Genomic DNA, 24,277 nt, shown 5'->3' with positions numbered 1-24,277 from the left:
GTTATGTTCAAGGCTTCTCCTCTGATAGTGTTCACATTGTTATCAGGCCACTTTACCAAGGTGTTTCCCTAACACATATTCAAGTTTTAAATAAGATCATACAGACAGTTATCAACTTAAATAATATTTAATAAGTATTATTTACAATGTGATTTGCGAGTGCAGAAAAATGCAAAAGCATACTGTTGCATGGGTAATGAAACAGACTAGCAAATGAATAAAAATGGAATAGTTTATTGAACCATTAGTAAATAACCGTCACCCTCCAAGGTATCATACCATATATTTGTTAAACAAAAATGTGTATTGCAGATGAAGCAACTGTGCAATAGGTGTAAGAATTAAAATTGTGAGAAGGGATTGCGTGGTAGCATGTCGTAGCCTAAGCATGGTGCGCTAGGCAGTGTCTTCACCATGCCTCTCCTAACCAACAGGATGCACCAGCCTTCCCTTTCCCTCACCAGCGTGAACTGCAACCCGTGACTGAATGAAAGCTCACTTTCTCTATGATCTAACAAACCAACCTACAATTCTGGGTGTATATACTTCCCCCTGCTGACAGCTGCTGCAGTATGCTTCTCACAGACAAGTGGTGCATACATAGAAGTAATAAAATAACAAAGCTGTTAAATTATGTACTTGTTAAAAATGCAGCATTTTTATGATTGCTCTTTTTTTCTAAGCTTTTTATTTTAATCTTAAACACTCTTGAAAAAAGTGAAAGTAAAACATTGCTTATTTCAAGGCAATTTTGCATTAGTCGTTTTGACATCAAAACTTTAAAAATCTTTGAAACTGAATATTAGTTTGGTACATCAACCACTGGTAAGTTTAACTGTTATTTGTATGATTCTGATATTCCAGGCGTTAAAGAAGTCATATTAGTCATTCCCTAAAAATATATGGTAGTACGTACATAAGAGTGGATTTTATTTTAATTACAGTTATTGGAATGTTAAACTGTATAAGAGTTAAATAACTATATACAATAGCCGGTTCGTTGAAGCTGGCATATCCAAGCTATCAGTTAATTATTTATTCACCAGTTTGAATTTTCATTATGAAAGACGTGGATAATAAAATGGTCCGTCTTTCTTTTTTATTCATTCACTGGAAGTATGTTTCATAATGAGCTCTGCACAGAGACTGGGTACATTAATGACCAGCATAACGAGCTAGCTTTGTTTGTTTCACAGGCAGCTCTCTTCAACAACCATATGCTTTTTTTAACCAAGAGAGCTATGAAAGTGGTAAGTGAACATTTGTCACTATTTGTGAAAGGCTTATGTATAAATTCATATGTGTAAAGCCTGGTGAGTCAGTAGAATCATTCACTGCTCTTGTTCATAAACTAGCAGAACAGTGCCAAGGATGAGATGTTTAGAAAACAGACTGATTGTTGGAATTTATTTTGAAAAATTTTCTGAAGATGTGGAGTTATTGTCCTCCAAAAGGCCATTAAATTTCAACAGTAAGCCAAATGCATGCCAAGCTGTAAACACAGATTTTAAGGTGATATATATAGATGTAGTGAAATTCTGAAAGAAAGCTCAGACAGCTGACTATCAGGTAAAAAAGGAACAAACCTGAACACAGAGTAACACAAACTGTGTTAGTGACCAAATAAACCCAGGACCACATGGTGACAGTACTAATGGTTGCTTAGATACTGGAATGCTCTCTGCTCTTTTTTCACTCTGTTAACTTCTGCAATTATTTCTGGCATATAAAGTCTCAAGTATAAGTAAAAAAAACTGTGCATCTTAATTCTTTTTTGTCTTTGTGTGTAAGCATCTTTCTGAAATATATTACATTACACCACTATACCAAAGTCCACTGAGAGAGGCTAAGTACAAAAAACATAAGAAATTGAAGATGTGAGTCGTGTATTTTTCCACCTTTTGAGATGTGGCAGCACACGATGACAGCAAACGGTGTTCCACTGTGGTTAGATACAGGTGCAGTAGTGTAGTCAAATATGAGTATGAACTTGAATACTTAAAGGTCGGACATCATATTTCTGAGACCTGAAATCGGATTTTGGGCAACCTCTGCCCAAGGATAAACATGTAAGAAATGCCATCACACACAACCTGCTCTAGTAACCAAAGCTGTTTGAATATTGCTTCGTATATAACCAATTTCTGTTTTCAAGAAGTAGATAAATAAATAAATAAATAAATAAATAAATAAATTGTAAACAATAATAACGTCAACTTCAAAGAAGTGCTATCAAAACCGATGCCAAATTTTGTAGTTTTCGATACAATAAAAATGGATCGAATGATAAGATCCCTTGCCATAACACAGGCCACGCCCCATGGCGGAAGACAACAAACCCGTACTGTCACTGAGAGCGTTACAAGATATGTCATTTTTAAATCGTAATTTCCATAATTACTTGGCTTTCGAATGTGTGGGTCAAACAGTAACCTTCTTCCAGAAATCGGTTATACAGATTTTCTTTGGTACAATTAGTAATCATTTTTCTCAACACGTCTTGGACACGTGGATCTGCAAGCCCAATGTTTAAAGCTGATGTTGTACCCTGGAAGGCGGAAGTGTTTCAGCCTCGCTCTGCCCACCCTTGGCTCAGTACACGGATCCTAAATCGATGACGTGGTGGCGTTCATTCACCCGGACGAGAGGATGGCCGATCAGAGTAGGCAAATAAAACTCGCTGCTGCAAAGAAAAAGGTATCACACTTTTATTTGTCATAAAACAGTGAAGTAGTGTCCTTTTTCTGTTGTAGTATTATGTGTTCAGGATGTCAGTTTATGGTTAATATCATATATGTTGACATTCCATGTCTGCTGACTCCCTAGACACTCATCCGGTTTCCCAGCTTCTCGGCCGCTAGCTACTGACACCTGACAGCGAGGATATTTTGGGGCCTGTGTAGCAATTCAGTAATATACTTATCCTTACTGACAAGGGATATCAGTCATCACTGACAAATATAAATCAGCACCGTTGTATGATCTTAGATGCTAACTCATAAACTCTATGAACTCGATTAGCTGACTAACTAGCCATCCACAGGACAGGATAGCTAGCTTAACATATGTCATGTAGCTGGCTAACTTAATTTAGAGTTCAACGTCAGCTGCCTCAGCTGTAACTATATCAAATTTGCACTGCATAGTTAGCCATCCTATCTCTGTTGTTACTAGCTAGTTGATAAGCATAACAGCCCAGTATACTTCTTCAGTCGATTAAGCGGATGTGTGTAGGATGTGCATGAATATATTTTTTAAATAGGTTATAGCTTTAAAGCCAATTTAGGAACCGCTTATTATGAGTAACGACTTAGTTGTTGTGTAGCAGTTAGCCAGTGGCCATGCTAATTATTTGAGCTAGTTAGCTTCCTATCTTGGCCAAGTTACCGAAGAAAAATATATTGTTAAAAAGAGAACATGGCTTTCTACCTAATCTAGTAAGCTCCACTGGTGGTTTAACTAGTTCGAATACTTAGTTAACTACGTTCCTGTAATGTAAACGTGTTCTTGTGGAGAAGTATTTGACCGAGTTAATTCATAAACTTTCTTGTTTGTGGGACTTTCCTACTTGTTTCGAGCCTGGCAACCTCTGTGGTCTGCCTGCGTCAATTAGCGATGGCTACACAGACAACACAGGAATGTCACGATCGACTGCTGCGTGATGGGCTCCCTTACTCGCCCCGTGACAGCTGTCATGAACTTGCGCATGGCAAATGTTGGGCATGGCACGTATTTGTAAAAGCTTACAAACAGTCTTGCTGCTGTATCTCTCGCATTTACCGGGTTTGCCAGCTTCAAGAACAGCTCATGTTTGCTTTATAAAAGGCCACAGCAACCACAACTCAAGAGCTGTTTGAGATATCTAGGACATGTTGTTTACCAGATTCTTTAACGAGGTATACAGTGTAACAGTGCAGTTTTGTCATGGCAGACAGAGAAGAATCTCTTATGTTTTTATATCTCACTCTACATACTGTGTGTATATATATATATTTCTTTTTCAAAACCAGTGTTTCATAATTTCATTTCCGGGCACATGTGTATCTTTGCTCAACACCACAAACAGATCTGACTCAACTAACTGGCTGATCACTGAGATCTTGAATTAGGTGTGTTGGCACTGGATCACAACAGACATGGGTATCCCAGTGGCCCCCTTGGATTCACCTCTGCAGGATTTCTCAGTTAGCTAAAAAGCTGTGTAAACGGATGCAACTAAGGATCATTCCCATTGAATAGTCTCATGTGTTGGACTGATTGAGAAATTCTGCCCTGTGGCATGCATCGCTGGGCTGTAATGAGAAATAATTAGTTATTATTGTTTGTTGTGAAATATTATGAACATTTTATCATATTTTACCATAGCTATTTTACCAAAGCTTGACACTTTTGTTAAAACACACATTTCATAGTGTTTTGTTTTAGAGTCCGGGAGCTTGACTTTTCAGACACAGGCTCTACTATTTACAATTACTTGCGCATCACTGTCTTACTTCAGGGAGATTTGGTCCAGCTGTCACGGCTGAATACAGCACTTGGTCATTCATTTCACATTTGTTTTCTCCAGCATTTTTCTGATCTTTTTTTTCCTGTTTATAGCTGAAGGAGTTTCAGCAGAAGAGTGCCCCATCTACAGGCAGTGCAGGACCAAAGAAGAAAAGAAAGGTTAAAGGAGGGGGCCAACTGGATACACCTACTGCTGACAGACACTCTCCTGACAGTGTGAGTCTCAGTGTCATTTTCTGATGAAGCTTAACACCTGGAGTATTTGTATAGCTAACATTTAGTGAGGCTGAAAGCTGAAGCCTTACACGTGAAGAGTTGATGTTCTCATTCAGAATGAGTTGTAACATGGTAACAACAAACACAGATGTCAACAAATACACCACTCCAAATTTTAAGCTCAGTGCTTGGTTTAAGTTACCATAACGTAAACTAAATTCAGCTGAATGTAACTGAAACCATAATGGCAAATTTGACCATTACTTTTGTAGGTGTAAGCTTTAATCATGTGCTGTTGTTCTTTCGTTGTATGTAAGTAAGTTACAACTATACAAATAAATATATAGTGGTGAGGTGGCACATGTATTTGTATTAGGGGTGTAATGGTTTTCTATGGAAACTGAAAACCACCGTTTTGTGGTCCTCAGTTCTGTTCATAGTAGGTGTGTAATGAACCATGGATCTTTTTTTTTTTTTTTTTTTTTTTCCCCCAGCTCAGCTCTTGTTAAGTGAAGCTTTTCTTTTTACTCTGAATTTGATGCCAGATTACAGGGAGTATATATTCTTAATGTAGGATAACATTCCACACTGTTTCTGCTTTTGATTATTCAGAATAATGCTAATTTTAATTTGAAACAAATGGGTCTTTTCTTTTTCTTTTAGTTTCTTGCTCTGTGAAAAAGGGTGCACGTGCTTGCCGTGCAGTGTGTGTACACTTTAACTAAGGAGATGATTTCAGCAGCTTTAATGACAACGTTGGCTGAGCAAACATCTTTTATAACAACAAAACACATGATGTCATTACTCAGACCATATATAATATGTTGTATTGGAGTATATGAAGCCACATAAACAAATAAAATTAATCTAATCTCAGGGCCTCTTTTAGTGGGGACTTGGTTTTCTTATATTGAAATATCGAAGGATGTTGATAAAGAAAGGGTCAGAGCAGTCAGTTATCATTCTGCAGTCATTATGCGTTTCTTTTCCTTTGCTAAAATGATAAAGATGTTCTTATCAAGTTCTCTGTGACAGTGTTAATTGATAAATGTTCTTGTTTTTTGCACTTCCTTTGATATCTTGTTTGCTCTGAGCCCTGACCGTCAGAGGGCTGCTTCCGTCGAGCAGCAGTAGACATGCAAATAGCATAGGAATCTGCCAAATGCTATTTCAAAATTCTTAAATCAACAGATAATTTCACTTTGGCAAAGCATGGGCAGCTTGCTGTCAGTCAGCAAATGTAGTCAAAAGTGCTTTATCAACAGTATTGTTATGCCTATTGAATATGTTTGCATGTTTTGTTGCTTTTATTTATTGTGATATGTGACTTTGCATCTTTAGATGTTCAGTGTTCTCTCATGCTGCCATTTGTGAGCCTTGATGGTTTTATGAATGGTCACATTTTGACATTTCTGTATGGGGTCAACGGTCCTACAAGATGGTTAAGGGGGGAAAAAAGGCAGGTAAACCTCAGGAGCTAAAAACTAACAATTGTTAGCAAAATATCAGTGCGGATTATTGATAGTTTACTCTTTCTTTCTTTCTTTCTTTCTTTCTTTCTTTCTTTCTTTCCTTTCTTTTTCTTTCTTTTTCTTTCTTTTTTTTTTTGGTAGGTCAGTAAATTTCTGATATAATGTATTAGCCTCTGAGAGCTGCTGTAGACATGAATGGTCTGTTCATGTTGTTCTTTTGGATGGTTCATCAGGTTTTTTGAAATATGTCCTCTGTGTGCTGGACAACTGCTGGGGGATTTTTTGACTGTTAAAGCCACTGCTTAAAAAGAGGGAAATAAGTAACCAAGACACGATTTAGATCAGGTTTTGAAACAGTATTGTGTTATACTTTGAAGTAGTCTTGCGTTAATTCTGACTGTAGTGGAACAAAGAAAGAGTGAACTCTGAGAGCTAGTAGCTGTTTTTTCAGGTTGTAGATTTGTTTTTATTCTGCAAGTAATATTATTCATTCATTTTCTAAGGCACTCAACCTAATTAGGGTCATGGGGGGTGCTGGAGCCTATCCCAGCGTTCCTATCCCAGCGTTCATCGGGTGAAAGGCAGGAGAACATCCTGCCAGGTCACCAGTCCATCACAGTTCTGAAAATAATAGTCATACCAAATTACTCAACCATTAAAACAGTTTCTGATATGGATAAATATTCTTCTCTGATTTGGTCCATCTCCTTTTCAACACATTGTTCTTATACTAAATGTGATGGATTTCAATTGTTAGTGCTCAAGGGGACGTAATACTCAAATGAGGAAGCAAGTGATTGTACACTGGTAATCTCATTGCATTGATCTTAAAAGTTTGCTGGCCTTATCAGGAGAGCATCTGTCCCTGTAGCAAGCAGTTGTTGCAAGTGTTGACTATGTTGAAAGATAAGTCAAGCTGATGTAAATTGCTGCTAATTCTTGTCAGTGAGTAAGACAGATTTGATTGCTTGAAATACATTTTCAAACTGTGTGAAATGGGCCATGCTGTAAAATTTACAGTAAATGCAGACTCTCTCGCGAGCAGATGCTTTCTCCAGAGTGGTAACCTGTGTGACTAGGTTACTGATCAATTATGCAAGTGCCCACCTTCAGTCTTAGAATCTTAAAAATGCATGGGCATTAACATCATCATCATATCCCAGCTAGGGGAAGTGTTGAAGGAGTGCACAGCTTGGCCAGGACATCGTTTATCTGCAAGCACGACACGACAGGAATGCCAGCATGATGTCACAGCTAAACTATTTGATAGTTCAGGTATTGGGACATACTGAACTTTAAATACCAATTACAGCCAAAGCAATAACTACCTGTCTGTGTTTTCTATTGTACATATGACCTGGGACCTGGGTTTTACTATAACAAGTTAGATATTCACCTATACCATCATTAGCTAGCATTGCCCATTGCTGCTAGTCATAGGGAAATCATAGATGTTTAGCTGCTACAGACTTAACTGTATGTAAACGTAAAGTAATGGCCACGGTCATGTTTATTTTCATGGAAAAGTAAAATACCTTGTTAGTTTTTCATCTACTGCCAAGTCCCGTGTTTAATGAACTGTCAAGCAACTTCATCATCTCGACAGCCGATTCAGTACGTGGCCAATTTGGCATGGAAGTTGAATCCTGAGAAAAGGTGCAGAGAGCTGGGGGAATTAACATATGAAATCTCACTTTTTTTTTTCTTAAATTACAGGTGCACGTAACCACTTCATGCAATTTTTATATTTTGAGGGATACCAATTTTTTCAACAATAGATCGATGTCATGCTCTCTCAGACAAGTCCTGCAGAGATTAAAGGACTGGTTTGACAACCACATGATCTCTGTGCTATGAATAGAACACACTCCAAAGTATCTTCTTGGCGGAAGTAGTTTAGGGGGGCCTGGGACACTGAAGGTAAGCGCTGGATCAGTTAAACTATTCAGCAGCCAAGACCACATCTAAGGACAAAATGGCTCAGGGTGCCACTGTATTCCCATGCCCGTGAAATGACACCTGGGCCTCCGCTGGTGTCTCCAAGTTGCCTCCATGTTGAGAGGGAGAATAGTGCGTTGTCTGGGCCACTCCGGACCAATCAAACAGCTGCTGGGTGTCATGTGTTTGTGTCTGACACTGAAGGAAGGACTGGGATGCGGGAGAGGCACAGAAGCTTCCGTTAGGCCAGTCTTATGTGAACACATCCATGCAAAGAGGACTGGTTGGGTTGGTCCTTGATAATGAAATCTGAGAATATGTGTTCTCTTCTGATGACAGCAAGGCCATTTGTGCTTCTTAGTATATTTCCCACCCAGAACCAATCACCATCTAGTGATCCATCTGTGGATAATATTTTGGCTGCATTATTTTAGCCTGACTGGAATGTTTATGGTGTTCAGTGAGGCCAACTGTTCTTGAGGCTACATTGATAGCGTGTGGCAGTTTGGGCATTTTGTGGCTATTGAGCATTCATTGCAGTATATGGAGGTATAACAGAGAGTCTGTGTTATTACTGCTGATGTTGTGGAAACCCATAATGCCTTTGGAGTCTCAGTTGGCTTGTTAAGGAAGATAGTTGGGGACAGTGTTATCACTGGAGGGCTTCAGGCAAGTGGAGGGACAGTGGGCCTCAAGCAAGAACATTTTCATATTCATGTATTACACTTTTGCACTTCTCAGCTTGCATGAAAGCCTGTTTTGTGTCCCTGTATTTCTTAATTTTCATGATTACTTTTGTGCCATAAAGACTGATTAAATATTTCGTTTTTAGTGACCCTTGTCATCCTAAGTTTACTTTTGGCTTTATGCGAGGCCCTACCCACACTGCCGAGAGTAGACGACTTGTATGAAAAACATTCTCTTTTACGACGATTTACAGAAGTTATTGACAAATTTTTTACTTTTTACAGTCAATATGCGTGTTATGAGAGGCCCAGCGGGGACCTGCTCTTCTTTAATTTATGTTTCAATTGGTTATCTTTTAGGCAACTATTTATTTAGTTATTTATTTTTATCTGTTTGAAATTTCTGTTCAGATGTTCTTTGTTCTCTTTTATGTATACATTGCTATAGAGCAGGCCTATTCTGTTGGCAGTCCACAGGTGAAATCCAGGTCGAGTGACCTACAATTAGTCTAGTGGTGCTTCCAGTTAAGTTTAATGATATAAAAGTTCATTTCATTTCAGACTGGAGAAGAGGTGTTGAATGAGTGCTGATATATACAGTGTAACAGGACTTGGGGGTTTTGCTGTATAAGTCACTGCATTTTACAGCCTGCAAATATGTATTTAGCCTAAATATGTCAATATAAATATCCTGCCAAAAATTTCTATCCCATATACAAGGCCCATTTCAACAAGTAACTGAATAGCTCTTTTGTAGAGATTTGAGCAGTAGATATTTTGCTACACTGGAGAGAGTGCAGTGTCTGATCACAGATTTGATGATGTAGTAGATGTGCACAACTGCCAACAAAACTCAAAAACCTGTCTTTGTAGGTCATTTAGAGTCAGTTTGTCACAAAAAAAGGCAGAATGCAACATGGTGGATCACTGAACTATGCTCTGGTGATTTTTGCTTCCTTTCAGTGTCTGTCTGTTTTTTCATTCTAGCACTTTTCTCTTACCTCACTCAGACACTCACCCTTTCGCCTTCTCACTCCCCCTCTCCCATAGATTGAGAATATTCTGAAAGTTATGGTGTCTGATCTTAGTCTGACTAATGGGGTGTCTCATACTCCATTTGTCAGTCAGGTGAGCTGGTTTCCCTTCCTCCCTCCTCTTTTCTACTGATTTTTTTTTTTTTTTTTTTGTCTTTTCCTGCTGCATGTTGTTTACTATGACCAAAGGTTACTTATCACCATGCTTACTATGTTTTATTATTTGAGTTATTTGGATGGCTGTTTTGTATTTGGGTTAAGGGACACTAGGTTAGTGTCCTGTTGGCATGCTTGTTGTGTCCTGTTGTGATTTAGAGTGAGTAATGTGTTTCTTTTGTTTGCATGCCGACTCCTGTCATGTTGTTCTGTTATGAATGAACTGTCCTTTCATGAGGAGTGTGAGAGTGTTGAGAATGAAATTTATCCTTACACAGAGTCAAAGCAGTCGCCTAGTCTTTCCTTTTTTTTTTTTTTTTTTTTTGAAGACTGCATGCGTCTGTTTCTTTTTTAGGGATGTCACATGTATCAGCACTTCAAATCTGCGAGTAAATATAGAATTGATAGTACAGAAGGGTACAAAACATACAGTCAGCCTATGCCATGAACAGAGTGGGTTATTGCTGTCTACTGATATAAGATTGGACCACCCAGCATTCTCTATGCGTGAATAATCAAAATGGAGATACATACAGAAAGAAAAGAGGTCTATCACTGGAGAATGTAGACAGAAGTGTGGTGGGGATGTAGAATTTTCTGTATATGAAGCTGGTAAGAGAGGGGAAATAAAACAATTTGTTGTGCCGACTGGGCTTTTAAACAGGTTGAACCTTGAAATATCTGAAATATGTCCATTCGAACATTTATAGCGTTCAAAACAGTTAACAGAGACAGCCATTTTTATTATTAAAACTGCATCATTATCTTTCTTGTAGGAGTACTTTGGAGTCAATCAAAACTTAGTAACATGTGAGATGGTTATTGACAAGTTAGGCATTCTCACTTTAACCATGCTGGATGGATCCACAAAAGATGACACGAACAGGTTCTATTCTCTACTGTCCTGCAGCTGCAACCTAGCAGAAACTGTCTCACAAAAAGTCTTTGATCATATTGGTACAACCTGTAGCTAGTAGGCAATAAGCTTAACATGGTGTCTCATTCACAGAGAAACTGGGTGGCACTACTTTATTTTTTTAGTTTTACTTATTAGCTTGGTCTAATTTTACTATTTGGTACATATTTATCTGTTTTCTTTAACAGCTGTTCTTACTTTGAATTGTTAATTGTGATCTTTTGCTCTAGAATGAGTCAACATTATTTTCAGCCATTAAACGGTTTATATCTTATGTTTGGGCTTTCTTTCTTTCTTTCTTTCTTTCTTTCTGTCTTTGGGTGTTTTGCTTATGTTAATGTTTGTTTCTCCTCAAGCCTACTCTTTCGTTCAGTCAGTTGCTTTATTCTGTTTTAAGAAATGTTTCCCATACCTTTGTGACCAGGAACCATCTGCCTTTTATTTGTATTTTTGCCATAGCTATGAGGAAGTATAGAGCGTTATGTTATTTCACTGTTATCAAACCATACTTCAAAATTCCAGTACCGTGACATCCCTAGTGTCTTTGTATTTTAAGTTTGGGAGAATGTGTGTATATGAGTGGGTATGTGCCTCTGGCTGAGGATTGAATGTGAATGTTTGCTTATTGTTGTTTATGATGTTCTGGATAAGTAAGCTCCAATGCAGTGTTAGCTTTTGTGTGTCCTGTCAGGCTCTTGCTGACGGTGAGACCAGGGACTCCCCAGTCCCCACTGTGCTGGAGGAACCGTGTGCTGAGCCCGACAATGTCTCGCCTGTGTTTAACCCAGCTACTGCTATTAATACTGAATATGCCAGTGACAACATTGTGCTTCAGGTTTGTCAACTTGTTTGTCTGCCAGTCTGTGTCTCACTGTGATTGTTCATACCTAATACTATGTGTTTTCTGATTTCTACCCAACGGTGTCTAATTCATTAACAACATGCATCTGTGCTGTTGACTGTCCTGTTTTTAAGTGTTTTGCGTGTCTTTAAAATAGGAGATTTGTAAGCTTATCTCTACTCTGTGGTGTAGCTAATTTTCTCTCAATCTTCTCTCCTTCCTCTAGAACTGTAATCCAGATATCTCCGCTGAGAATTCTTTGGAGGAGAATAGGTGAGTTTTGTCTGCCCTACTTTTAAGGTCCTTTAGATCAGAGAAATTCAATTCTGTTCTGTTACAGTTTCCGAAACCATATCTGTGTCTTCTGTATCCTCTCCTGAAGTCTATCCCTGTGGATAATGCCACCGCTTGTAATAATAGTGTGTAACGTAGTGTTGCCATCATGATCACCCAACACATTAAAAGCATGGCAAATATAAATATTTGACTGACAACAGTTAAGTTAATCAAAGACGTTGCTGAAATAGGTTTAGCAGGAAAGCTACGTTTGAGACACAAGTGTATGATCAGAAGTTCAGATGCTGTTTTGTCACGACGCTTTTGAGTAAGTTTAAATGTGGTATCAATGTTGCAAATTTTGTGTTTCCACTCTGTCTCAAAGAGGTGTCAGAACCTGGTATTGGTCTTTTTGTCCCTTAGTTCAGAGATTGATTGATCACAATTTTACAAGTGAAGAGATATGCCTCGTGAGTTTATGTGTAAAAAATGGTACTTTTGTTTGTATTAAAGGCATTTAAAGGCATTGTTGATTTATTTTTTGTACAGACAACTAACATCTACAGAAAGCTTGAGACAGCTCTCCCAGCAACTCAATGGCCTGCTCTCGGAGGTGAGACTTTATACTTATGTCCAAAATAGTTCCCTCACCATCTTGTTTTTTGCAAAGTACAAACCTTGAATGTTGGAGGGTCAAAGTACGGACTGAACAGCTAAACTCTTATTGAACCAAACAGGGTAAAAAATGAAATGAAGGCATTTGGAGCATTGGTTGAAGGGACCTTGTAAGTTATTTGCATGTCAGTGACACTCATCAACAAAATGTGTGTTTTTGACAGTTTTATAAGTCCATTTGTGGGATGGAAGTAGATACACGTCATTTGTACTTTTTGGACATTTTAACCATTGACCAGACCTTTCTGGCTTCTAAATTTCAAGATTTCATACCCTCAACACAGTATTATCATTAAGAAGAGCTGTGTAATTACAACGGTGAAAATCTTTAGCATGGCAGACTAATGAAAAGAAAACAAATTGTATGATTGAGAAACACAGATTATGTCAGTTCAATTGTATGCCACTGTCCCTCTTAAACTTACACTGTATCCCCTACAGCTATCAATAATGTGATCCATCTGTTGTGTTATTTACTTATTTAGTGCTGTTTGTTTGTTTGTCTGTTGGTTTGTTTTAATTGGGTGCATTCCAGTCACCATCCTCATATGTCAATGGAGACAGTGGACAATCACCTGCCAGTGAGAAAGAACTGGAGGTAGGACAATATGAAGGCGAGATAGTGGCCTTTGTTTATTTGACATTCATTTAAAATATTGGAATCAAATTAACCAGGATACTCTTGGCATCTGACCCATGTCTCTGATCAGGTTGATCTTACCATAGAAGTTGTCTGTCGTCTAAGAGTGACTGTGTTTAGGAAGCTTTGTTCTAGTAGTACTTACACACACCATAAGTTCAGAGGCTCCAGTAAGGCAATATGTGATGTTACTCTAAGCCGGGATGTAAGAGCATGAGAGGACAATCAGTCTATAATGTTTCATACAGATAAAATCCCAGTGGAACATGTAACTGCTGTGTATAAATTCCTCATTTGTCATCACTTGAGATAGAGACTGAGCTGTTTCGTTTATGCCTTATTTACTCTTGTTATTCTTTCTACCTTTTTTCTTTCATTTCCTCCCTCACTGATTTCATTTCTTCGTCTTTGTCTTTCTCTTTTCTCTTTCTTTCTTTCTTTTTTTTTGTCTTTGCATGCTCGCACGTCAGACTCGAAACCAGGAGCTTGCAGCTGCTCTGGACTCCAGCAATCTTACAAACTCCCAGCTCACTGCCAAACTAGAACAGCTGGTAAGAGTGTCTGGAGAACAGAGAGAGCGTGTGCATGAGCGAGTGCCCTGTTTGAGTCTTGCCCAGCCATGTTATATGGCTTGTTTTTTGGGAAATACTTTTCCCAATATCCTGTCATGAAATATTGTAGATGCCTGACTTAAGCTACACTGAAGTACATCCACACATCCTTACACACTCATATGCATGCACTGAATAGTCTGAACACTGATATGTGGATCACTTGCATCACATGCTAAATGTTTTGTTTTTTGCTTTTATGCAATAATCATTAGCATTTGTACCAACGCAAAGTAATTGTGCATGAATTAAAGCTGGCATTAATTAAACAGATGACTTATTAACGAGAAAGATTAGTGATCAGTAGCCTTACTAGTTAGTTTCCTAGTTGTTTTTATACACTCGTCTTGCAGATGTATGCTGGCAGCTAAGTACTACTAACCATCCTGTTTGTGCTTTTGTCTCTGTCATCAAAATATATGAGAAGACAACATGAAGCTGAGCCTAAACAGTTGATTATATTACTGTTTGTGTGTGTGTGTGTGTGTTTGTGCGTATGTGTGTGTGTGTGTGTGTGTGCGCGTGTGCACGCATTACTTAGACAAAGCAGTCTCAGGAGGTGACTGAACAGTTGGAGAAGGTATGTAGGCTATAAACCCTCTCCCACTGGGGCTCAGGGACAATCAGACATTGCTTTAATAAACAACGACAGACATTCAGAGAATGTTCTGACGTGCCTGCGCTGTCCTCCTCCTCAGGAGCGTAAGGAGTTTGAGCAGAAGTTTGTGAAGGAACAAGGAGCGATGCGGGAGCAGTTACAGGTAACAAGTGCACTTTAAAATGTTTGTGTTTTGTGTTGGCTCTTTAATGCTGGCCAAATATCACAGGTACAAAGACTTTATTTATTGATTTAAGTTATGGGGTGTTTAGGTACCTTCTTGTTCTTTCTTTCTTCGAAAATGTTGAAACATACGTAAACACATAACTTGGTATGTCCTGTAGGTTTAGAGTGAATTTGCCACTGAATGTGCCACACTGATAGACGAAGTTAAGAGAATAACCCATGGACTTGACCTTGACTATGCTTCCTTTAAATCTGACGTCAGGGAGAAGGGGCATTTTATTTTAAGGATAACACATAGTTGTGTGTTTGTGTTTACAGGTCCACATTCAGACTATTGGTATCCTGGTGTCTGAAAAATCAGAACTTCAGACGGCATTGTCTTACACACAGCAAGCTGCTCGGCAAAAGACAGGTGTGTGTGCGTGTGTGTGTGCATCTGTGCGTGTCTCTGTGTGTGTGCGACTGTGTGTGTTTGGAAAGGGGGGGGGTGACTTGAAATGTGTTCATTAGCTGTGAAACCTCAAAATGAATGAATTCTGATAATTATGCTCACCCATTGCTGAGTGTTGAACAGCTGTGATGCATGACTTTTGTTAATAGTATTTATAGGGAGCGTGTGTCTGTGTGTCTCTACAGGAGAGGCAGAGGAGCTCAGTAATCGTCTGCAGGCCAGTAAACAGAGAGTGTCGGAGTTGGAGAGAACGCTTTCTACAGTGTCCACCCAGCAGAAGCAGTTTGAGAAGGTACCCAGATTACATTTAGTAAATGGCTCTCAGTTAATGTACCTGGTTAACATATAAAATCTTGTGCACGGTGTATTTTGGTGAGTGTCATAGAGCTGTGACCAGAATGTCTTGACTTTCTTTTTCACCCAGCAAAACAAAGAACTTGAAAAGGAGAGGGACAGTCTACGACTAGAAGTCTACAGACTCAAGTAAGTATTTTAAAACTTAATAATGTTTTTAATAGTAAACACTATGAGCATGTGAGATGCTTTTTTTTTTTCCTGAAAAGGGTTTTTTTGTTTGTTTGTTTGTTTTTGTTGGTGTGAACCTTAACCCCATTTTTCTTGGTTTTTCGGTTGCTATGTCAATCAGCAATGTGGGTGAGGAGGCAAAACAACAGAGCTCAGAGTTGGCCGAGCAGCTGAAACTGAAAGTGAGTGAGAACAATGCCATGAAATTGGACCTGGATGAACTGAGGAAGAGACTGGAGATGGCAGACATCATGCTACAGCAGGTAAGCAGTGCAGGCAGGTCCGTTCAGTCAGGACAGCTGTAATTACCGGTGATGGATACTTTCATCTACCACAAGAGTGTTCTGCCATGCTTCTGTTCAGAGTGGTCATGGAAGAAAAAGGTTGTCGCTCTTGTATTAAAGTCATTTATCATAGTAATTTGCTGCCACACACACACACACACACACATACATTCTTTCTCTCACTCAAACTCTGTATGTGTCTTTGTATAGTTCTCCAGTCAGTCAGGTCCACAGTCTGAACACCAACAAGTCCAAATGCTTCTGGAGGAGAAACATCAACTCGAGGTCCACACTGCACAGGTGTGTGTGTGTGTGTGTACATGGTCTCCTGATTTATATAAAACTACCGTAGATGTGTTCTTAATGTCTTATTGATGTATGTCTCTTTGTGTGCTGTAGCTGATGGAATCAGTAGCCCAGTTGCAAAGAGAGAGAGACCAGTATGCCACACAGATCCAGGAGGAAGGGAGAGTGTGGAAGGACAAGACTGAGCAGCTACTGTCCCAGGTAACATCTGCAAACACACACGAGGGCTGCACAATTGAGTCAAAAAACATGTCATGGTTAGACGGAAACATTTTGGACTTGCGATTTGAACTGCAATATGATGAACATCTAAGTTAGCATCTCATATTTTTGCTCAATAGTCAAGACTAAAATCAGATAAAGGCGTTAAACCACACTGTAAATGGATGTTTTGAAATAATTAGGTCAGTTCAATAAAAGCTTAAAAATAATTCAATTGCTCAGTGACAAAACGGTACAAATTGTTTAGAACCTTTCAAAAAAGGATCTCTCACAGAACGTCACGAACGTAAAGGCTCCAGCAATTGTTTGTTTTAGTTCAGTTCGGCTTTCGTCTGTTTCTTTTTTTTCTTTCATACATAAATTCATCATAAAGCTCTAAGTTGCCGAACGCAGGTTCACTGATTTAAAGTGCTGATTAAACTTTTGACCGGCTGTATCATTGAGATGTACAGATATACGAGCTTGACACTTGCCAGCCAATCAGAGACATGCATTTTCCGTTGTCACTTTATATTCTAAATATATTTTATTCAGTTGGAGCCTTTTGTGGTTTAGCAATAGCACGTGGATGTATCGCGATTTCGATTTTAATTCAATTAATTGTGCAGCCCTAACACACATACAAACGCACAAAGACTGACCTTTACTTTACAAAGACCCCATGGCTGTCATGCAGTGTTACAGTGGTATGTCTGACTGTTGTGCGTAGGTGACACTTCTGTCAGAGGAGAGGGATCGAAACACTGCTCAGATACAGGAGCTGGAGGAGAAGATCGCCGATCTGAAGAGCGCTGCGGGTATGACTGCTGTCTCAATTCTCCATGTCCCATGAATATCTCTTTCTGTCTCTTGTTCTCTGTCATATACCATACGCTGCATTAGGGCTTAGCTTAGTTTTTGAAAATAAGTTATTTTACAGAGGTAATAAATTTGGTTAGTTATTCAGTAATTGACATCAGATATGACCTCTGCTTGGTCACAAGTTGAATATGAATGATAAAGTTCACCAGAAATGAACAGGAGAACTTAGCTGATCCGTTCCTGTTTTCATTTCACAGCTCTGGTGTCTGAGGTGAAGGAGCCCCAGGTGGCACATCAAGCCTCTGGCCCCACAGAGAAGGAACTGGCCCTGCAGGAGGCCCTCAACAACCTGCAGCAGGAGAAAGAAACGATTAGTCAGCAGTACCAGGCCCAGGTAAAGCATCTTGAATTGGAAACAGCATTGCCTCTCTGTAAGGACATGACTCTGACTGGATGGAGGCTAACAAGTACTGGTTTATCTGGTAGAAACTATTTCAAGGGTTACTATTTAGGGGAAATCTTAGCAGTGCATTTCATTCAAAAATGTGTGTATTATCTTCTCTTGTCACCCTTTTCTTTAAATGATCTAAGTGGTATATTATTGCTAAATATATATTTCTAAGTGGTATGTTATTTGTCTGAGACTTAAAAGAACTTCAAATATGTGGTAAGCTTAGTATTTACATTGCATTCACCGATATCTATGATAGAAACAGGACGACTCAACATATGTGGACATGTCATGTCCATGTTCATAAAGTCTTTTTTTTTTTTCCTCCTGGTGTGCTGGGCTCTGTAGCTGTCGGATAATGAGCAGCTTAGCCGGCTGTGTCAGGAGCAGGAGTCCCGGCTGGAGGAGCTGGAAAGACAGGCGGAGCAGAGTGCACAGGAGGCCCAGGATCGCCTCCGCATTCTGGAAGACGTACAGAGCGACAAAGCCACCATCAGCCGAGCGCTTACCCAGAACAGAGAGCTCAAAGACCAGCTGGCCGAACTGCAAAACGGCTTTGTCAAGCTGGTGAGGACAGGAACTTTGTGTGTGTGTGTGTCTGTATCTGTCTGTCTGTGTTTTGAGGCTGTACCTTTTACCAAAATAGTTGAAATTCTGTATTTTTGAATGTTCATTTCAAAATAGTTCTCCCAAATTAATGTTTTAAAAATAATAATTGCAAATATCTTGTTTTCCGACATTTTGACAAATGCGCTCAAAGACCTTTCAAAGGAAATGAGGCTCTTATCTTATTGTGCTTTATATGTATTCAAAACATAAATCTTCCAAATGGTCCTCTGATCCCTGGCCTTCATCTTCACCTGTGTACAGACTAATGAGAACATGGAGCTGACCAGTGCCCTGCAGTCTGAACAGCATGTGAAGAAAGAGATTGCTCGCAGGATGGGCCAGCTGCAAGAGGATCTCCATGATGTCAGAGAGCAGGTGAGACTGGGGAGATGTGAGAGGTTAAAATTACATTTAATGACATCCCCCAACACACACAAAATAGCTTCCGCTATAATCCAAAGGTTTTATTACACATTAAATTCAGTTGAGATTATGCTTTGTCAAAGACACACACATTAAGATTAGGCTGACTTGGATGTGGTGTGTTTCTGATTGTGTATTTCAGTGTGAAAGCACTCTGTCAAATCTTTTTAAGCACTTTTTTGTTCTAACTGGTCAGTATAGTGAGAGTAGCCTCTTCTCATTGTTCACATGCTTTTTTTTTTTTTTTGTCTCATTTTTTAAATTTTTTTCTTTTTTTGGTCTCATTGTTGAAATGCCCTTTAATTCTCATTGTTGACATCCTCTCATTTGTAACACCTCAGCTGGCAGAGAAGACCAAGGAGGTCACAGCAGCGCAGGAGCAGCGGGATCAGTATTTAACCCACTTGCAGCAGTACATGGCCGGGTACCAGCAGCTCGCAGCCGAGCGTGAGGAGCTGCATCGGCAGTTCCTCCAGCAGACGCAGCTGATGGACCGTCTGCAGCACGATGAAGTGAACGGCAAAGTGCAGCTGGAACAGAGCCACCTGCAGCTGCAACAAGCTCAGGTCAGAAGTGCATCAAACACACACACACACACAGCGTATCCGACTAACAGAGATTTGTGCTAAATGGAGCAGCGAAGAATATTGTATAGTAATCACAGTCACGATTTGGAGTCTTCTGGCTGGTTGTGAATAGCTGGTATTAATTTGCTCTTTTTGTGAATATGCCTGCACTGCCTGACAGGAATTGTCTTACTGTCTGCCAAGTCACGGGAAAAATCCCTTGACAAAATCCCTTCTCTATATCATTATAAAGAAAAATGCTTTATCAACGTCAGTGACATATTTAATGATCCTGTCTGGCGTCCGTCCGTCCAGCCGTGTGTGCTTGTGCATACAATGACATATATATTGACCCCTTCGGTTGGTCCGTCTGTCCGTCCCAGCTGTGCGTGCGTGTGCATGCAATATGCACTTGGATAAGACGAATCAAGGTCAAGGCCAACATGTGATGTGCCGTGCCTGAAAAGACGCTGTCAGATCTCATTTTTCTTCTCTCACACAGGAGAAGCTGGATCAGTTGGCCCGGGACAATGAGGAGCTGAAGACAGAGGTTCAAGAACTTCTGAACAGCTCAGCTCTGAGCTCATCACTCAGGGACCAGGGTGAGTTAATGGTGTGGGATACGCTGTCTGGGGGAGATGATGTCAGAGTCCTGTTTGACCATATGCTCTTTCTCTAGGTGATGGACTGGAGAGCAAATCGTTACCGGAAACCTTCCAAAAATCCTCTATAGCCATCCCAGAGGACTTTGAGAGCCGGGAGGAAATGGTAATCCAGCATAGGGATTGTCAACTGAGGGTTTTACAGAAATTTGTTTTACTACATCCATATCTGTGTAAAATGTTCTCTTTTAGGAATGTGGTCATAAGGCAGTTAAGTTCTCCACGAAGGACAAGGACATTTAGAAATGCAGTGAGTGAGTGAGTGTTGGATCACCATAACATTTACTCTCTTCCCTACTCCCCAGGAGGAATTCCTGCACACTGCCTTGTCCCGTTTGGAGGGAGAGAGGGATGAGATGCGTCGTAAGCTGGAGGAGGAGAGAAAGCAACACCAGCTTGCCCTGCAGCAAATGACTGCGATGAGCCATGAGCATCACTCTCACAGTGCAGTTTCAGAAACCGGTGAGGACACGGCCGAGGCACTCCATTAACCACACCCTCATTCACTCTCAGTCAAAGTATTCAGAGACAAGAAACCATGTAGTCTTTAATGCATTTGAAGAAGCAATATCCTGTTGTATGTGTGCGCACATGATCCATTACTCTAGTGAGTGAGAATCTAGTTTTGAGCTCTGTATTTAGACCTTGTCCTTGCTCCATTTGTAGGGTATGCACCTGAATATTGTCTTAAATACTTGTGTAAGTATTGTTTTGTTTTGTCTTTAATACAGGGAACTCAGATGGTGTTCCTGTTGAGGTACATGAAGCCCTGAGGGTGGCCATGGAGAAACTTCAGGAGCGTTTCACAGCACTAATGCAGGAGAAGGTAGATCTGAAGGAGAGGGTCGAGGAACTGGAGCATCGTTGCATCCAGTTGTCTGGAGAGACAGACACTATTGGTGAGGAATTGCTCAGTGTACAAGCTTAGATGAATCTTATACATGTTATATCCTTAGATATGCAGGCATATTTGCACAGTCATGTCTTAAAACCTAAAATGTTAATCTGTGCCCCTTTCTCAAGGTGAGTATATCGCGCTGTACCAAAACCAGAGGGCGATCATGAAGCAGAAGCACCTAGAGAAAGAGCAATATATCAACATGCTGGCCAAAGACAAAGAGGAGATGAAGGTACAGTCATCACTTTGAACACTTAAAAAACTGGTCTTCCCCTCAACAAAAAATCTGGTATATCACCTTCAAATATCATTTCATTTCAGCCCTGTAGACAGACATGAATTTTTAACCAATTTTCTTCATAAGGCATGGAGTATAAATCTTTCATTTGGATGTTGTCAGTCATTGCTGATCAAAGTGTCAGTTATATAATAGCTATATATATTTATATATATATTTAGCTATATAATCTAAACAAGCTGAAGATTAAAATCCCTGTTAAAAACAGCTTTCTTAATTCCTTTAGTACTTCCTGTGTTAGGTTATGATGTATTTTTCTGTAACAGTGCCTTAATGTTTGCAAATGTTTCACATCTGCGTGTACCATTTGTCTGTCCCTGTAGGCTAAATTAGCGGAGCTGCAGGACTTGGTGATGCGTTTGGTGGGAGAGAGAAACGAGTGGTACACCAGGTATATGAGCTCTGTCAATAACCCAGACCTGTTGCCCGCCGGAGCAGAGACTTGCCCACCCGCACAAAGACACATGGAGCTCAATGCTGTTGATGGCCCAGGTACATAAGTGAAGTCACATGGATACACACACACACTGCTAACGCACGACAGAACCACTGCCACTGTGGCACTGCACACGTGACTGCCACTCAAATAAGTACCATCTCCATGGTGTACCCATTATGGTGCTTGTGGTAGGTAGTCAGAACTTAAAGGTTCCTCTTCCTTCTCACAGAGTCTATGGATCTCAGCACGGCTGTGGATGTGGCTCCGTCCTCCCAGCACCCTGGAGAGCATAACCCCCAGACCCAGGGCTCTGAGGAGACGTCCGGCGGCCAAGCCCTGAGGCCCAGGGAGGACGGCACGGCGCGACAAATCATGCAACTGTTGCAGGAGATCCAAAACCCTCAGGCACGACCCGCGCCTTTCCTCGGCGAAAACCCCTGCATCCCGTTCTTTTACCGGCCCGACGAACACGACGAGGTGAAGATCCTGGTGGTCTGAAAGTGACGCAAAGCATCACGGTCTTCAGTTCTCCCTTTTCTTGCTTTCTTGATCTGTCTATCAGTGATGGGACTGACCTGCTTTTTTCGTCGAATATTTATTTTGTGGATGGTGGCTGATTGTGTATGGGGTGACAGTTTTTATATGGACTCTCAGAATCACTAGAGCGAGAGTGAGTGTGGGTATGGGCATTCCTCTCTCTCTCTCTCTATCTCTCTCTCTTTTTTTTTTTTTTTCCTTGGCATGTCTGTCCTAGAATTAAGTGCTGTGAGAGATGCTATCTGTTACTTTCTTCTCTTTTTTTTCCCAAGTGAGCTTTTGGTTAGGGTTTAAGACTGTAGAAGCAAAAATTATCAATTCCATATTAAGGCTAATTGAAAGCTCAAACAAGTAGTGTGGAGGCCTTGGGATTTCCTCTTTCATGTTTTACATGGAATTTTTCCTTTCTGTTTTCAGTTCTCTGAAATACAGCAGCAGTAAAATAGTCTGTCTGATCTGTCTTTAATGTCATTAGTGTTTTTCCAGTTAGAGCTTTACTGGTGGTTTATGGTAAGTGGTCAGCAACAAGGAGGGAACCATGGCTGTTATTATTATTATTATTATTATTATGATTATTAGTATTATTATTACTGAAAACCTCACATTTACCATAGAGTCACAAACACACACCAGCTCTCTGTCAAAATCACACACTTTAATGTTTAGGTCAAGATAAGAGGGTAACGTATAGCATGTCTGGATATTGCATTTGATTGTTTGTGGCGTAAGGCAGAATAAGACTGAGTGAAGATAGTATTTTGGAATGGATAAGACAAAAACCTCATTTGCAGATTCTTGCCTGAGGTGAAACTTCACACTGAGTGTTCATAGTCTCATGCTGGGTGTGAATATGCTCTGGATGTAGGGGAAGGACAAAGCGCAAGGTTGCACAGCCAAATCTAGCTCTCTATCAACAGTCCTATCTGGTTCCTGTTGTTTTGTAGGAGACAAGTAGGCATGAGGTGGCAGTTAATGTAGGAAAGTAACTGCTATACAATTATTAATACATACCACTGAAAAATACTGAGAACTGGACAAATGTGTGTTGTTTATTGTACACAATGGAACTGCTTCTGGCCTTTGTGCTGCGTGCATTGGGTCCCAGTTATCACTACAGACCATAAAATTAACTTCAGGGTACATATGTACTTTGCAACCCTTACAGCACATAGATACTTAAGAGGCTTAAAGTGTATGAATCTCCACCTCTTTTTCATCTCTTATAACCTTGTTTGAGTTGCATGTCTTTGCTTATGTGTGAATGCTGTTTCACACTGTGGCAGTGCGTAAGCATTTTTTAGAAATGCGGTATCCCAAACATTGCATTTCATTTCCGTTCACTGCATTTTGATGTGTTCCTTTTTTTTTTCTTTCTTTAGACTAGACAGATGTTTAGATCATAGCAAGAGAAGTGGTAGAACTGTAACACTAGGTTGCCTTTATCTAAAAATGTCCTGAAATTGTACAGAGGGTTGTCGCGTGAAATATTGTTTCTCTACACAGACACAAGAATTTCAGGCATGTAAAAGTATCAGACTTAATGCCATCTCTTTACCACATGATGTCTCATAACGGTGGCAGTTTGTTTGTTTGTGGCTGAGACCTCTATGACGCCAGCTGTGTGCTAACACTCATTTTTGACTGAGAGGAATGAAACACCGTTATGGATGCTCTCCTAAGTGTGCGCTTATAGGTGTAAAAGTTCGGTAAAATCCAAAAATCTATAATTGGTCCTGTGAAATGGACAAGTCTTTCAAAGATTTTTTGGGGAAAAAAAGTCATTTCTTTTTTTTTTAGCACGGTTAACAATTGGGAAGGTTTGGGAAGTACCAGTTTTTGTAGTTAAGATAATAGTCCATCATTAGTTATTTAGTTTTGGCCAAAAAAAATTTAAAAAGGCAAGCATTGATCTGAGTGTGAATAAAAAACATCACATGAGTACTTGTAACTGGATTGCATGTTATTGAATTAGTTGTGGAGAACCAGTGAATGCAGTAAGTTTATGGATACTGTGCCTGGTCCTATAATGACAGCTTCCTGGTGAGAATGTGGAT

General features: G+C 39.9%; 1 protein-coding gene across 2 annotated transcripts; it reads left to right on the top strand.

Moving 5' to 3' along the window:
• Positions 1-2,602: 2,602 nt before the first annotated feature.
• Positions 2,603-22,738, top strand: golga2 (golgin A2). 2 transcript variants are annotated; one of them, XM_030768221.1, is made up of 27 exons: positions 2,603-2,697; positions 4,600-4,722; positions 11,616-11,759; positions 11,992-12,038; positions 12,591-12,654; positions 13,252-13,314; positions 13,827-13,907; positions 14,509-14,547; positions 14,666-14,728; positions 15,070-15,163; positions 15,388-15,494; positions 15,627-15,685; positions 15,849-15,990; positions 16,222-16,311; positions 16,411-16,518; positions 17,249-17,336; positions 17,598-17,734; positions 18,140-18,358; positions 18,662-18,775; positions 19,165-19,389; positions 19,892-19,991; positions 20,069-20,157; positions 20,357-20,513; positions 20,783-20,950; positions 21,075-21,181; positions 21,571-21,739; positions 21,916-22,738. In XM_030768221.1, exons 1-27 carry the CDS (start codon positions 2,650-2,652, stop codon positions 22,182-22,184), a joined length of 3,114 nt encoding a protein of 1,037 aa, XP_030624081.1. In that variant the 5' UTR covers positions 2,603-2,649; the 3' UTR covers positions 22,185-22,738. The 2 variants fall into 2 exon arrangements, with proteins under 2 accessions (XP_030624081.1, XP_030624083.1); XM_030768223.1 differs by lacking the exon at positions 11,616-11,759.
• The last annotated feature ends 1,539 nt before the right edge of the window (positions 22,739-24,277 follow it).

This window comes from Chanos chanos, chromosome 3 (genome assembly GCF_902362185.1).
Source record: "Chanos chanos chromosome 3, fChaCha1.1, whole genome shotgun sequence".
Classification (NCBI taxonomy): Eukaryota; Metazoa; Chordata; class Actinopteri; order Gonorynchiformes; family Chanidae; genus Chanos; species Chanos chanos.
Note: the sequence above shows the minus strand (reverse complement) of the source record. Positions and strands in the feature narration are given on the sequence as shown.